This window comes from Gastrolobium bilobum, unplaced genomic scaffold (assembly GCF_033153095.1).
Source record: "Gastrolobium bilobum isolate Gb01-03AN ecotype WA unplaced genomic scaffold, APGP_CSIRO_Gbil_v1 utg3831, whole genome shotgun sequence".
Lineage (NCBI taxonomy): Eukaryota > Viridiplantae > Streptophyta > Magnoliopsida > Fabales > Fabaceae > Gastrolobium > Gastrolobium bilobum.
The window spans coordinates 74253-88784 of NW_026899695.1; the positions used below are offsets into that span (position 1 = coordinate 74253).

Sequence of the window (14532 nt, forward strand, 5' to 3'; positions counted from 1 at the left end):
ACCCTACACCAAGCGATTTATGGGAAGCCTCCTATGATGATTCCACATTACTCTAGGGGTCTAATGAAGGTGGAAGCAGTAGATTCTTTGTTACAACAATGTAATGAAGTACTTTCTCGGTTGAAGTTGCATTTGCAGAGGGCAAGGAACCAGATGAAAGTCCAATCTGATAGGCAGAGGCGTGACAGAACTTATGAAGTGGGGGAATTGGTTTGGGTGAAGCTCTAGCCTTATAGACAAGTGTTTGTGGCTCGTAGATCTAGTCACAAATTAGCAGCCAGATTTTTTGGGCCATTTCCAGTGGAAAGACAATTGAGTCTAGTGGCGTATCGTTTGACCTTACCGGTTGGAAGTCAAATCCCTCCAGTATTTCATGTCTCACTACTTAAACCATTTGTTGGATCAGCAGCACTACCACCCTCTCCTCTTCCCTCAGCTGCTGTTGACAATAAGCCCGTTAAGGAACCCCTTGCAGTGGTTGGCAAGCGAATAGTGCAGATTCGTGGGAAGCCTCAAAATCAGTTTTTAATTCAATGGATACAAGCACCTCCAGAAGATGCAACTTGTGAGCTAGAGGAGGAACTTCGAAGTTGTTATCCTTCCTTATACCTTGAGGACAAGGTAATTTCTGAAGGAGAGGGGGATGTTACACGTAGGGAGTCTACACGTGTTAAAAGTTACCCTGCCAAGTTGAGGGATTTTATAGCATGAGGTGTTGAGCATAGAAACTAGAAGTAGTTAGGTGGTGGTTATGTGGCAACATATAGATAAGCGCATGTATGTACAGTAGGGTGTATATAAACAATAAGCTGTACTTGTAAAAAGTCATTCAGAAATAAAATCACATTTTCATTCGTTCCTTTTATCAGTTCCTCTGTTTCTCTCTTTCTTAGGGTTCAACCATAACATTGTTTATATATATATATATATATATATATATATATATATATATATATATATATATATATATATTGTTTACACACACACACACACACACACACACACACACACACACATATATATATATGGGTTTAATGTGTATCATTGTAAAGGATGTAAGTTATGTCCTTTTAGTCTTTTACTTTATGTACTCTCGGTACTATATAGTTATAACATGAAAAGTTACATTTTTTTCACTTTCCACATCAGCTAATATCAATGAGAAGAGAGAAAAAAGTAACTTTTCATGTTATAATTATGTACTATCGGGAGTACATAGAGTAAAAGACTAAAAAGACACAACTTACATCCTTTTAAAGTACAAATTATTTTCCATATATATATATATATATATAAATGGGTTCATCACATAAAAATGACAGCCAGAAAACTCAAAAAAAGCGCAAAAGAAAGAAAAGCAAAAGAAGCAAAAGCATTAAGCTCGACGGAACCAAAGGAAGAAACTATGGCTGACAACAACGCGATTCAAAATCCTCCCAGAACTGTGGGATATTACATGACTCCAGCCCGAGTTTCACAGACGACGAGTATTGTTAGACCCAATGTGGAAGCTAATAACTTTGAGCTCAAGCCAGCACTGCTGCAACTGATTTAAAAATATCAGTTCGCTAGAGGAAGCATCGAAGACCCCTACAGTCATCTAGAGAATTTCTTGCTCTACTGTGACACCTTGAAGATGAATGGAGTTTCACGTGACGCCATTTTGCTCAGACTCTTCCCATGCTCACTGAAGGAAGAAGAAAGAGGGTGGTTGCGGTCACGGTCACTGTCTCAAGGAAGCATCACCAACTAGGATGATTTGGTTGTGGTTTTTTTTTCCACCGACCCCAATTAATTTGGGATAAAGATGTTGTTGATGTTGACGTGATATATATATATATATATATATATATATATATATATATATATATATATATATTGTAACATCTCTGTCTCGAGCTGGTTCAACTAACTTTTTCCTCTTACGTTCCACCTTTCTTATCAATCATAATTTATTTTCTAAACTTTCATATTTCATTCATTACCATATGCGGTGGCCCTTTACCATTTGAATATGACAACAAGTGTCAATCCAAACAGAGTCTAAAATCAGACAGCGTAATGGTTGTAAATCGAACAAATGGGGATTAAATTCCACTCTCATAATCCATACCTGATAAACATATAATCACAGAAATTTCATATAATCATATATGGTTCAACAAAGGATCTAAAACCCCTCCATAAGTACATGCATAAATGGCTCTGTGCCACTATATCTAACAACATACATTTCTCAGCACATGCACATATCTGTATACTAAATCATCATATAACATGCATGGATACTCAAAAGTACATGTATCAAAACTTAAAACATGTACAAAACATATATAGAGCATATACAGTATAATGGATCATACATCATGATCGCAAAATGAATAGAACACAACTATACAATAAATACATGTCCTCCAAAATAATAGCATTATAATGCTACACACGGATCATGTATCTACACAGTGATGATGAATCATCCAAAATACACATATCCACTATGGCACTTCTAGCCACAAGTCGTATTCTTGCCCCGTGAGGACTCACCGACTATTTGCAAACCTGAAATCATATCCTCAAACAGGGTGAGAGACGAATCTCAGTAAGCTCCAAGTTTATAGAGAACTCTCCATACCATGGGCCCACTTCCTGTAAGATAGTCAGATACATAATATACAAAACATCATATACATCATATAACATACTGTAATGAACATATCTTATATAACATCTCTGAAGTACACAGTCATTCCCCAAGGACCTCTCTCCTAGTGGAAATCAATGCACTTATTGCCAATGGTCTCTCCCTTACATGGAATATCTCATATCTCATTGGTGTACACCGTTATTCCCAAGGGTCTCTCCCCTACATGGAGTTGATGCACACCGATTCAATAGCCAAGAATCATCATACATATCACATAAAACATGTCATAGCACATCATCATATAGCTCTATATGAATGCATCTAGAACATATATCTCATACATATTATACAACCCGACCATAGTCCATACACTATGGCGAAACACAAAGTAGGAGCGAACCCCTTAAACATAGGGCTCACCTCACGAAGCTGTATAAATGACCTACCCGAGAAATGAGTCACCAAACCTCCTCTAATGTAGGAACACAACTATACAATAAATACATGTCCTCCAAAATAATAGCATTATAATGCTACACACGGATCATGTATCTACACAGTGATGATGAATCATCCAAAATACACATATCCACTATGGCACTTCTAGCCACAAGTCGTATTCTTGCCCCGTGAGGACTCACCGACTATTTGCAAACCTGAAATCATATCCTCAAACAGGGTGAGAGACGAATCTCAGTAAGCTCCAAGTTTATAGAGAACTCTCCATACCATGGGCCCACTTCCTGTAAGATAGTCAGATACATAATATACAAAACATCATATACATCATATAACATACTGTAATGAATATATCTTATATAACATCTCTGAAGTACACAGTCATTCCCCAAGGACCTCTCTCCAAGTGGAAATCAATGCACTTATTGCCAATGGTCTCTCCCCTACATGGAATATCTCATATCTCATTGGTGTACACCGTTATTCCCAAGGGTCTCTCCCCTACATGGAGTTGATGCACACTGATTCAATAGCCAAGAATCATCATACATATCACATAAAACATGTCATAGCACATCATCATATAGCTCTATATGAATGCATCTAGATCATATATCTCATACATATTATACAACCCGACCATAGTCCATACACTATGGCGAAACACAAAGTAGGAGCGAACCCCTTAAACATAGAGCTCACCTCACGAAGCTGTATAAATGACCTACCCGAGAAACGAGTCACCAAACCTCCTCTAATGTAGGATCCTCAACAAGACTCTTAGGCGCACTGTAGATCTGTTCCTCAGGTTACATACTTCAACTTTGGCTTTGGAACAGATGAATTTCGTTAACTCTAGCTCAAGTTATGCTCCTTGGAAGATTTGACTTCAAAGTCTATTTCTCTTCTGTCCCTCTCTGTCGTATGTGGAAGTTGAAGAACAAAATGAAGAATAATGACTCACTTGAGTCACTATAGTGAGTTCATTATACCAGCGAATATAAACTTATCTATCAACACATCTTCATTCGTTACTAAACTTTAACCAATGGACTATAATATTTTTCCAATAATATTTTTAATTTTATTTTCACTTTTCGGATAACTTTGTTTACACGTATTTTTACCCCTTAACTTTTATTTTAACTCCCTTTTCACTAAAGGTGACTTTTTTTTCTACTTTCCTTATAATTATTCTTCAATATTATGACTAAAATTATTAATTCATAATTAAATCAACAATTACATATTAGGGTTATTATATATATATATATATATATAATTAATTATTAATTTCAAATTAATAATAACCGTTAGATGGACGGAAATCAATGGTTGAGATGAGGAGTAAGACTTGTAAGTCTTACTCTAGAGTCAAAAGATCCCTCCCCATATATATATAAGAGAGATCATTTGATCAGGAGTAAGATTTATAAGTCTTACTCCTGATCCTAGCCGTTGATTTTCGTCCATTCCAACGGTTATAGTTTAGGAAGTTATATTTATTGATTTCCATCCATCAACAACTGAGATGGGGAGTAAGACTTAAAAATCTTACTGTGGAGTCAAAAGAACCCTCCTTATATATATATATATATATATATATATATATATATATATATATATATATATATATATATATATAGACACACATAGGGGAGTAAGACTTAAAAGTCTTAGTCTGGAGTCAAAAGAACCCTCCCCATATATATATATATATATATATATATATATTTGTAAATACAACCTTTTTTTAATATTCATTCATAAAAATTTAAGGACGAAGAAGATAAAATTGTAGAGCAGAAGCCATGTAAGAGCAATTGGGGTGAAACTCCAACAATGGGATTTCTTAGCCAAATAGCTTTTCGACGTGTAAACCCATTATTTGTTTCTTTTCTCAAATTTTGGGGATTGGATGTTGCACTTCTAATTTTACATCAGGTCATGCTAAAAGTTTATAATCGTTGATAGGCAAATTAAAAGTTATCGTTTTCCCACCTTATATTTTATATTTCCTATTTCATCTCTTATTATTGTAGATTTATTTAATAAAAACGATTAAAAACCTTTCACATAACCTTATCATATCAAATCATACAGGTAGAGAATCCACTCTCCAAATTTTGGTATAAGAAAAATCAACATTCTTAGATAATCAAAGCTTGAAATTGTTCTTGTGATGTATAAGGCTTGATAGTATAAGTTTATATTATATGTGATGACATTTTCAGTTGTTTGGCGTGACCATCGTATAGTATAAACTTATATAGCAGAACCCCTTAATACATCAAAATGATGTATAACTTAATCAGGTCTATGGGTGTGGGATTAGTTCTGATAAGAGGTTGATATATTAATATTGCTCACAAGTACAATTCTCAAGAACTAATATATCATCTCAATATTAATATATTAAAATATTTTTTAATATATTAATTTTTAAAATATTGGAGGATATTATCTTATACAATACCGTACCAAACACTATATCGTGTTAAAATTTAATCAGATCTTATACAATCATGTTTTATATTATCAGGTCTTATACTATCATACCTTATCCTATAATACCGTACCAAACACTAGATGATATTAAAATTTAATCAGATCCTATACAATCATGTCTTATATTATCAGGTCTTATACTATCATGCCTTATTCTATACTATGCACCCAATATACCCTAATTTGCACAATTGATGTTTTGAACCTTTTACTAGAAATAGAATTAAAAAAACATAACCTTATGTTTGACCGTCCTTTGAAAAGGAGAATTTTTTTTGACTGTTCCTCTTTTACTAGAATTAGAAATACGCGTAGATAAACGGAGTTAGTTAGACGTTTCTTTGCTTTTTCGTTTCAGAAGGTCATGCTTTGCATGCTACTGCTGCCTACGTTGTACGGTCACGGTTAAGGAATTGAAGAACAAAAATGTCATACTGAAAAAAAAGCTTCTTCGTCCTCCTTTTCTCTTGTTAATTGAAAAAGCATATAACACTTGTAACTTAGTATAGAAGCTGTGTTGTTGTAGTTACCAAGTGTTTTGTTGTCTTTGAGCATTTGTGAGCAAAACATTATTATAAGGCATGTCAGTGTCACACCCAAATGTTGGAGATTTCAAGTGGGGCATTAAGAGGGGAGTTGGTCTGAAAAATAAAGAGATGCAGTTCTATGAATCATTTGTTTACGAGGGTGTGGAGTACTTTCTGTATGATTGTGTCTACTTTTACCATACAGATCATACTGATACTTCTATCGGTAAGCTTGTCAAGATATATGAGAGACCAACCCATGAAAAGATGGTCAAAGTTGTCTGGTTTTTTCGTCCCTCCGAGATTCGTAATTTCTTGGGAGATTATCAGCCACGTTGGAATGAGTTGTTTTTGGCATCTGGTGTGGGCAAAGGTGTTTCCAATGTCAATTTTCTGGTAATTTTATTTAATTAGTTAGTTATTTCCTGATATTTGTCATCTACCGTATTAATTAATTGCATTCTTTGAAGATTGACTCTGTGTGAAGGGATAGTTTAGTGAAGAAATTATAGTTAAATGCGGGGTTCAAGGGATGTGTGATACGAAAATATAAAACTATTAACGTAACCCTTATTCAACCGCAAGTTTTTTGGTTGAAATGATTATTTATTGGAGATTATTAGAAATTCTGATAAATAATTAAGGGCCAAAAAGACCTATAAATTTAATGTCTTAAGGTTTTCGGTTAAGATGTTATATCTGGTTTTATCCTAACAAATGGTATCAAAACTTATAATTTGATTGAGTTGATTATTTGAAGATGGTGGTTTGTGTTAAGATTTGCGCTTGCCAAACCCATTTTATGAAGGCAAACTTGATTACTCTTGGTTGGTAACTCCATTAATCCTCCAAGAGGATTCCATTTGAGAGAGTACATAACTAATGTTGGGTCTCACCTGTGAGGGGGAGATTTTAAAAAATTCAAATCCGGAAGAATAACTAAGTTTCATATTGACTAGAAACAAATCAACTAAGAACCATACAAGTGAAAAGACTCGTAGACTTAATATCCTAAGCTTTGGCGTTAAAATGTGATATCAAAATCACTTATTTTGATTTGGGTTTTGTACATGACTGATGATAGTCTGAGTGCATATAATGAGGGAATTATCTGTTAAGGTGATATATATCAATTTTGTTGGTATATAAAATTTGACATAGTTGAAATGTGAGTCTTTGTCATATCTAGATGTTTGTTGATGCTATCTCCTCTATTCAAAATTTTGTTTTCAGGAATCAATTATTGGAAAATGCAGTGTTGTTTGCACCTCGAAGGACAAAAGAAATCCCGAGCCATCTGAAACAGAGTTAAAGAGGGCTGACTTCTTTTTCAATTGTACTTTTGATGTTGCAAAGCGTATAATCGTTAATAAATTTCCTGATGAGATTGACGGAGTTAAAGGTCAGTTATTTCATTTGATCTGGACTAATTAATTACTGGAATATTTTGTATACATGATGAGCCTGTAGTTGCCATAAATTAGCATTCCCGGATACATTAGTTCATTATGTTACTGTTCTGCAGTGGAGCAATTCTTTAACAGGAAGGGGGATAAAAAAACCAGTAACCATCTGCATGTTGAGACAAACATAAGACCTAAAATTGTAATTAAGATTAGGAATCTTCCTTCAGATATCTTGCAGAGTCAAGTTGAAGATAAATCTGAAGTGACAACTTCTGAGAATGTCTTGCTAAAGAGCTCATCATGTTCTTTTCCATATAAAAAGAGAAAGATCGTAGAAGAGGAGTCAACCATTAGTCAAAGTAGTAAATCCCCTAAGGATGAGGAATTTAATGAGAAGAAGGCAGATTGCAGACAGGATAAGAGAGTGGAAACATACAGAAAAGTTATTGAGGTGAATGAAAGGCCAAATGCAGTAAGTATCTAAAAATCCATGATTGTTATCATATTTTATCTGCTTTCTTGAAAGACTAAACCTATGGGGTGAACAAATCAGATACCCTATAATTTCTCTGCTTGTTTGGTGTGTTGAGAAAATTAACCATGCAAGTATTGTAGAAATATGAAAGGTTCATCGTCATTATATATTTATGATGTCGAAGTTCTTTTTGACCCCTTTTATTTGAAAAATGTAGAATGTCCCTTTTTCTCTGGATATAAATTATTTAACTAGAGAACCTGACTTCTGGAGCAATATATAAATAATTGAGAATCTTGGTAGTAGCCAAAAAAAAATAAAAAAATTCACAATCTGTAACTTGTAGATGTGGTTTCATATATGACTCCAAACGCTGTTCTAATCTCCCCCTCCATTTTCGTTGTTGCAGGAAAAAAGAAGGTGGTTTAAGAATGTGGTGAGTTCTTCATTCTTTACATTTATTTTGGATTTTGGTTTAGGTTTTGGTCATTTTTAAGGTTAGGGTTTATCTAGCAAATAGTTTTTATTTTTTCTTATTTGGATAATAGAAAAAGGAAACTAACCTCTTTGCAAAAAAGAAATGTAAGCTTAAGATTGCTTATATAAGGATTTTCTCACCCGTGCTCTCACATGTTGGTGTTTCAACGGGAGTTGTTTTATTTAAAAAGAAATAAATAGAAAAAGGAGCTGGAATCTGTACCTAGGATAAAATGTAAAACAGTGTTTATTTTGTAGGTCCTTTACTTTTTGGGAACTTCCACACCTTATACTCTATAGGATTTGAACTGGTTTGCTTTTTCTGTAATTTTTTAATGGATAGTTTATAAATTTTTATAAACTTCGGGAGTACACACTTAATTGTTTATAGTTCTTAGAGTACATAGTATAATTTATGAGATAAGTTATATTTATAAATTTTTTGTTTACAAATTCTTACAAATTATACTATATATTATGAAGAGTGCACACTTAAATATTTCTGCATCCCAAGTACATAATATAGTTTGTAAAAAAAAAATTATAAATATAACTTTGCTTCTCATTTTAATGACTAAAGTACTGCAAGTTATTTTAGGCAGACTCTGATTTTTTTTATTTTGTTTTTTACTTTTATTTATTGAGATATGTTATTTTAGATGAGAATCTTAATTAATATTTATCTTTCTCTCTTCTCTTTAGATTTTGATCTAACGGTATTTTAGAGTGGTAGGCAGAAAAAATGGTAGGTAGAATAACCTATCCCTTATTTATCTGTATAATACCGATATGAAAAGCACTCATTTCACCAAATAATGGTAGTTCAGTTAGTGTTAGGGAACTAAGCAGGTAGGGTTGAAAGTATGTGTTCAATCCTCTCCGGTATCATTTTTTAGAGAGTTTTAAAGCCTTAATTTCGAGACTCGCCCGGAATCGGACTAGTAACAAAACGATGAACAAATTGGAATATCTAAAAAAAACACTCATTTCCATCACTGAGTAAATATGCAAAAATGACTTTCCAGGAGATGACTATGACATCAACTATCTGCTAAGTTCTAGTTAGTTTTCTAAACATTTGCTTCTTTTACCTGCTAAAGAATAATTCCTTAAAGTTGAATTTTGCTCGAAATTATCAGGCTGTTTGCTAGTAAAGAATTTCAGACATATTAGCCGAGAGAAATTAGTTTTTCATATGAAATGCTTGTATAATTTTATGGTTGCCCTTTTCTATAAGAAAAAATTTCTTGGTTGATCACATTTAGATCATTCTCCAATGAAGTCCTTATTTTTTCAATAAAATCTTAAATAAGATCCTTTTAACTTTGAGTGGCCAGTTTACGTCCTCATGATATTGATCGAAAACTTACAAAAATTATTTGTGTGCTATAATTTTCACTTATGGGAATAATGCCAATTGTAAATGTCACTCTATAACAATTGCATATAGCAACTTTTGAATATTTTTTGGGCTTATTTGGTATACATGGAACTGGCCTAGGCTGGTTTGAAATAAGCTACGCTGACCTTATTTAGATTTTAATTTAAGTTATTAGATTGATTTTCTAGATTTTAAAGTATGATCAAACAATTCTGTTTTTGAACTGCTACAGAAAAAGTATATTTTATAACAGAACAAAATGAATGGAATGAAGTTTCCTGTTCATTGGTCATTGACTCATTGTAAAGATTCCTATTCTTATGTCTGCTTCCAGACATATTTGCTTAAAGCAGATCATATATATACTACAGGTTAAAAATGACATCCAGAGTGAGTAAATACAAATATACTCTTCTATCATAAGGATATGTTACGAAATTATTTTTATGCTTGATTTTCTTAACATAATGTTGTAGCCTTGGGACGAAAGACTACGGAATGCTCAAGAGTTGGGTACCCTGGTTTTAATGAATAATCTGGATCCATCCTACACGTCATATGAAGTAGAGGTATATAACATCCAACTTTTCAACTCTTTCTTGTTGTTTGTTTACTTTATACCAAATAGAGCTTGCTTATATTTTTCTTTGCGATAGATGATGCTATGATAAACGAACAGTACAATTATTAATACTGCCTAATTTGTTTGTTCATTGAACTTTGAGAGATTAAAAACCTGCCATGATTATGACTTACTTCATGAAAATTTCAAATCTGAGACCTAATATGAATATTTGTAGAATTGTTATACAATGTAACAACTGAAAAGTGAAAAATCTTGTATTAGTTGAAACTGATGTGATTTATGTGCAGAGTGGAGTTATGTTTGTATTCATAATTATGTAATGAGACTTTAATGGATGTGATGCGACAATAGGCTGTGAAATGAGCTATTCTTCCCTCTTAAGACGAAGTTTGGTTTATTTTTTAATTTAATCTGGTCTCTGTGTTTAGTGGTTTGTTTCTTCATTTCTTTTTCTTCAATTCTTGTTTAGGATCTTGTTTGGCATGCACTCAAAGAGAAGGTAGCTGCAAGGATGATAGAATGGAGCCCCACTTCCAATACATACTATGGTATTTACTGATTTTACTTTTATAACCAGCAAACAATCCCATGGTACATTTTATTGTTGGTCTTTCATTGGTATGACGAGAAATATCAAATTCACTGCTCCATAATAGAAGTTTTGTGATTTGTAGATCATCGATTATTTTTGTTTTCTCATCTGCTGACAGGTAGAGCATTGGTTATTTTCAAGACAAAAGATGCAGCTGAATCTGCAATATCTGAGTTGAACAATAGATGCCTTATTCTTGGAGAAGGGAGGTATTTCATTCGTTGCCCTTTTTTTTTTATGTTGAATTTGTCTTCTAATTTTTATGATTGGTATATTATAACATCTGTTCGATTTAAGAATATGGATGACATCTGACACACCCCCTACCTCCTGAAAATATTATATTATGAAGTTGAAAACCTAACCAATATGGAACTGTCCCACTAGTTGCTGTCTAGATAATTAAGCATGAAAGGTGCTGCCTATGCTTACTGTTTGTACTTGAATGTTTATTCAAATTATTGATGGTAGAGAAGCAAACCAATGTAGACCTGTAATCCTAGAGCCTTAATCTTAGTAAGCTGAATGGCTTTAATATTCTATTAGTTGCCATAATCATTATTTCTGTTGAGATATATAGTCTCATATTGGTTGTATGAGCAACTAATGTGGAGTTTATAAGGCCTTAGACACTTTTACCCTTTAAGCTTAAGTTTTTGAGTTGAATTGGTTCTTTACATGGTATCAGAGTCTCACCGTCCCCCACTTTAAAGTGGAATTAAAATAAAAAGCACAAAAAGGTAGACAAAAAATTGGGCCTGTGCAATTTCCACGCTTCTAGCCTAAAGGGCTCTTGCGTGAGAGGGCGTGTTGAGATATATAGTCCCACATTGGTTGTATGAGCAACTAATGTGGAGTTTATAAGGACTTGGGCACTCCCACCCTTTGAGCTAGCTTTTGGGGTGGTGTATCCCAAGGTTCTTTACATGGTATCAGAGTCTCGCCGCCCCCCACTTTCTCTTGTGGAGTTTCTTAGCACAGATAGGCTGAGCCTGTTGCATCTTCCACTCTTCAAGCCCAATGAACTCTCGTGTGAAGGGGCGTGTTGAGATATGTAGTCCCACATTGGTTGTATGAGCAACTAATGTGGAGACTATATATCTCAACAATTTCCATGTCGGAGAACTTTAAAAGGTAAGTTGGTAGATGCAAACCACATAATAGTTTCCAATTCATTATGTTAATGATAAATCTCTAGATGTGGAAGTCACCATAGAATAATGGATGAGTTTATATTTCCTCACAATCCGAGAAATAGTCTTTTTTTATAATTATGTAAAGGTAAGGTTGCATACAAAAATTTCACTCACCTCACTCTCGCTAGTTGGAGTTTAATGGGAATTGGTTTTGGTTAGAGAAATAAAAACACAAACAGGGATTTTGCACCAAGACTTGAACCATGTATAGTTGATGATGGGGGAAGGATAAAATAATGCTAACCATATGCATTCTTCTTTTTGCATGTACCAATTGTTATTACAATGGAAGGAAAGAAACATCTATGATATTAGACGGCTCTAATATTCTGAAGCATTTTAAACTTTGCACAGTATTGTTCTACATATATATACTGCTGGTAAGTTTCCTGCAGGATTGTGAGCGCCGAGAAGGGAACTGTAAGAGAGCCTTGCAAGCAAAGCAATTTCAGTGGTCATTTGGTCATCAGAAGAAGAGTTCTGCTTCAAAAGCGACGCCAGGAGATGGTAGCCTAATTCACCTAGCTGATTGATTTTATTTTGCCATTTTTTCTTCAAGTATTAGAAAACATGATTTACATTTTGTGTCCTTTGCTTTTTACAGAGTAATGCAATATCAACATCACATTGTTCCCAGCCCAATACAATTGAATACGCGATGGCTATTAAATGGCTACTGGAATATCATAAGTCCGATGCATGTTGGAATGCATTATATAAGGTGGTTGAACATCCTGAAGAATTATCTTATGTCTTGATTAGATGTTTTTAACTTAATCTATTTTCTTTGCAGAGACAACTGAAGGAGATACTAGATGTGAAGAGTAAATTTAAAATGGACGGCTTCTTTTAAAAAGTATCATGGTTAAATCATACTTTAAAGAAAATTCCTTTTCTAATATTTGACTTTTTGGAATATCAATCTAACAAAATTTCGAGAAATTTGACCATGTTGTAATTATGTTTCCATAGGTCCAAGGAAAAATTGTAGGCATGCTGGATTCACCCCAGCCCACTTTTTTTGTAGGGTCCAACCTAAATGTTATTAACTCAAATGTTCCAGTTGTGGATCACAAACTACCAAAATGGGGCTTCCCAATTGAATATGTAGGCCTGACCAGCACAAAAGCCCGAGTGACAACTGAAGAGGATTTGGTTTGTTTTCCCCCCTCCCTCTCTTTGTTGTTATTTTTTATTTCGAAAAACACTTTCTCCTTTAACACTACAATTGTTTTCTCACATCGTTGAGAGATCATTTTGCGTGTAATATTTTTTTTATGGTGGGATCCATTTAAATTATGAATGTTTAAGAATTTTTCTAATCTCATATTAAAATGAGAAATGCAAAACCCTTTTTATTTAGAGGACAAACTTAGCAATCAAGTATTGATGTGATTCAAGATCGAGACCCTTAAAAATATGGTTCCAAAACTCTCCCATTATTATGGTCCTATCTTGTCGTACTAGAGGCAGAATCTCCACAAGTGGAAGAATTTTATTTTATTTATTTATTCTTTTAATTTGAGATGGAAGAAAATTAAGAACTTAGCTACAAATTGCTTTTGCCCCCTCCAAACAAATCCCTCTCAAATCTCAATCATCAATTTGCAGTTCATAGGATGATTTTTCCTTGGTGAGTGGCTGTGGAGTCCTAAATTTGTACTTTCTCCAGTTTTAATAGATTCCTCATTACAAGAGCATATTCTGTTGATAGCTAAGTTGCAGAACACAACTAATGACACCCAGTGATTTGTTTTTGATTGTGTCGACGTTGCTTCCTCAAAAATCAAAATCACTAGTAGTTACAACTAATCTATCTATATCACGAGCTTCTTACTAAAGTTGCCTTATTATTCAAGCGCGACTCCTGCAACACACATTTTAACAACCAATGTTTACCACACAGTCGACAGCTATATGCATATACCAAATCAAGAGACAAATTCAATTCAACGGATCCATTCTTTCAACACAATTTGTTTTCCATTTCATTAGCCATTCTTTTCAAACTGTTTTTCCATGTAATAAACAAAAAGAAATCTTTCGGAAATGACTTGTTCAACTTGGTGTGCTTGAATATTTGGACGTTGGATAATTGACAAAAGGTGGTAAGCTGTAACCCCCCCTCCGAACAGATACGTAAGATTTGCCCACACACACAACGATAAGTCGTTCATTTTCGAATGGGTTAATAGAATCCAATCCTTTTGGAGAAGTCAAGCTCTAACAGCTTGAATGGTATATAGTTCACAATCACTGAAATTATTCCACGTCTACAGCA

The 14532-nt window shown here is 33.9% G+C and overlaps 1 protein-coding gene across 1 annotated transcript; it reads left to right on the forward strand.

Annotated features, from left to right (window-relative positions):
• The first annotated feature begins 6192 nt into the window (after positions 1–6192).
• On the forward strand, positions 6193–13104 carry LOC133292669 (protein ANTI-SILENCING 1-like). The gene is made up of 9 exons (XM_061491115.1): positions 6193–6534; positions 7372–7540; positions 7664–8016; positions 10354–10446; positions 10933–11011; positions 11174–11264; positions 12647–12758; positions 12856–12972; positions 13045–13104. The coding sequence occupies exons 1-9, from the start codon at positions 6193–6195 to the stop codon at positions 13102–13104; spliced, it is 1416 nt and encodes a 471-aa protein (XP_061347099.1).
• Positions 13105–14532: the final 1428 nt, after the last annotated feature.